The sequence below is a fragment of the Electrophorus electricus genome, chromosome 1, assembly GCF_013358815.1.
Source record: "Electrophorus electricus isolate fEleEle1 chromosome 1, fEleEle1.pri, whole genome shotgun sequence".
In the NCBI taxonomy this organism is placed as follows: domain Eukaryota; kingdom Metazoa; phylum Chordata; class Actinopteri; order Gymnotiformes; family Gymnotidae; genus Electrophorus; species Electrophorus electricus.
Window position 1 is genome coordinate 36,061,300 of NC_049535.1, and position 2,500 is coordinate 36,063,799.

At 43.6% G+C, this 2,500-nt stretch overlaps 1 protein-coding gene across 3 annotated transcripts in view; it reads left to right on the forward strand.

Moving 5' to 3' along the window:
• The window catches only part of stat5a (signal transducer and activator of transcription 5a), a 72,130-nt gene that overhangs the window by 42,609 nt on the left and 27,021 nt on the right, over positions 1–2,500 (forward strand). For all 3 annotated transcript variants that reach the window (XM_035527867.1, XM_035527872.1, XM_035527871.1), the window contains one exon: positions 701–790. In XM_035527867.1, the coding sequence (XP_035383760.1) occupies positions 701–790 (90 nt within the window). The remainder of the gene's footprint in view (positions 1–700; positions 791–2,500) is intronic.

The window sequence follows — 2,500 nt, forward strand, 5'->3', positions numbered from 1 at the left end:
ACCAGTGCCCTGACAGTTATGTGTGACGGTCACACCAGTCCCTTGACAGTTATGTGTGACGGTCACACCAGTCCCCTGACAGTTATGTGTGACGGTCACACCAGTCCCCTGACAGTTATGTGTGACGGTCACACCAGTGCCCTGACAGTTATGTGTGACGGTCACACCAGTCCCCTGACAGTTATGTGTGACGGTCACACCAGTGCCCTGACAGTTATGTGTGACGGTCACACCAGTGCCCTGACAGTTATGTGTGACGGTCACACCAGTGCCCTGACAGTTATGTGTGACGGTCACACCAGTCCCTTGACAGTTATGTGTGACGGTCACACCAGTGCCCTGACAGTTATGTGTGACGGTCACACCAGTGCCCTGACAGTTATGTGTGACGGTCACACCAGTCCCCTGACAGTTATGTGTGACGGTCACACCAGTCCCCTGACAGTTATGTGTGACGGTCACACCAGTGCCCTGACAGTTATGTGTGACGGTCACACCAGTGCCCTGACAGTTATGTGTGACGGTCACACCAGTCCCTTGACAGTTATGTGTGACGGTCACACCAGCCTCCTGACTGTCATGTGTAACAGTCACACCAGCCTCCTGACTGTCATCTGTAACAGTCACACCAGCCTCCTGACTGTCATGTGTAACTGGTCTCCTGACATAATCATCAAAGTGACACAGTGATGTATTTCAGAGCACCTACGACCGTTGTCCACTGGAACTGGTGAGATGCATCAAACACATTCTGTACACAGAGCAGCGACTCGTCAAAGAGGCTAGTAATGTAAGTACACACACACACACGCGCACACACACACTGACACACACACACACTCACACACACACGCACACACACACGCACACACACGCACACACGCACGCACTCACACACGCACACACGCTCACACACGCATGCACACACACGTGCACACACACATGCACGCACACGCACACACACACTCACACACGCACACACTCACACACACACACACACACACACACACACACACACACACACTGCTGCAGTGCTATTACGTCAAGTCCAGATCAATTCACTTAATGACTCCAGATTACTTATTCCCACCTTTTTGCATCTGAATAAATTCTTCATTTTGAAAAATGTACCGTACTAACATTCCTGACACAGGAGTCTCCGTCACACTGCACATCTGTACGACACTGTTCACCAATGCTTACTCTTCTAAACCCAAAGAATAATCATTGATCTGATCTTGATTTTGTTTAAAAAATAACTTCTTATAACTTCATAACTCCTCAGTTCCTCTTTTGAGCACTTAATGTAGTGATATATTTTGTAAATGGTGCATTTTGTGGTAATGCAAGTAGAATTCTCAATGTCCTATTTACTATTCACTGCTAGTGAGGGGCAGATTATGTTTATACACCCCTATGACATGGATCTGATGGATCAGATCAATATTATTAAGTGGATTTTAAAAAGTGTGGTCTGATTTCATAAGTGTGTTCAGAGAGTGTGTGTGTGTGTTAGTAGTGTGTGTCCAGATTATGTGTGTGTGTTAATAGTGTGTCCAGATTATGTGTGTGTGTTAATAGTGTGTGTCCAGATTGTGTGTGTTTTAATAGTGTGTGTCCAGATTGTGTGTGTATGTTAATAGTGTGTGTCCAGATTATGTGTGTATGTTAATAATGTGTGTCCAGATTGTGTGTGTGTTAATAGTGTGTGTCCAGAGTGTGTGTGTTAATAGTATATGTCCAGATTGTGTGTGTATGTTAATAGTGTGTATCCAGATTGTTTGTGTATGTTAATAGTGTGTGTTATTAGTGTGTGTGTGTGTGTTAATAGTGTGTGTTCAGAGTGTGTGTGTGTTAATAGTGTGTGTCCAGAGTGTGTGTGTGTATGTTAGTCTGTGTTAATAGTGTGTGTTCACAATGTGTGTGTGTGTGTTAATAGTATGTGTTCAGAGTGTGTGTGTTAATAGTGTGTGTCCAGATTGTGTGTGTGTGTTAATAGTGTGTCCAGATTGTATGTGTGTTAATAGTGTGTGTCCAGATTGTGCGTGTGTTAATAATGTGAATCCAGATTGTGTGTGTGTTAATAGTGTATGTTAATAGTGTGTGTTCAGAGTGTGTTAATAGTATGTGTCCAGAGTGTGTGTGTCAATAGCGTGTGTCCAGAGTGTGTGTGTATGTTAGTGTGTGTTCAGATTGTGTGTGTGTGTGTGTGTGTGTTAATAGTGTATGTCCAGAGTTTGTGTGTTAATAGTGTGTGTTCACAGTGTGTGTGTATTAAAAGTTTGTGTTCAGAGCGTGTATGTTAACAGTGTGTGTCCAGATTGTGTGTGTGTGTGTTAATAACGTGAATCCAGATTGTGTGTGTGTTAATAGGGTATGTTAATAGTGTGTGTTCAGAGTGTGTGTGTTAATAGTGTGTCCAGATTGTGTGTGTGTTAATAGTGTATGTTAATAGTGTGTGTTCAGAGTGTGTGTGTTAATAGTGTGTCCAGATTGTGTG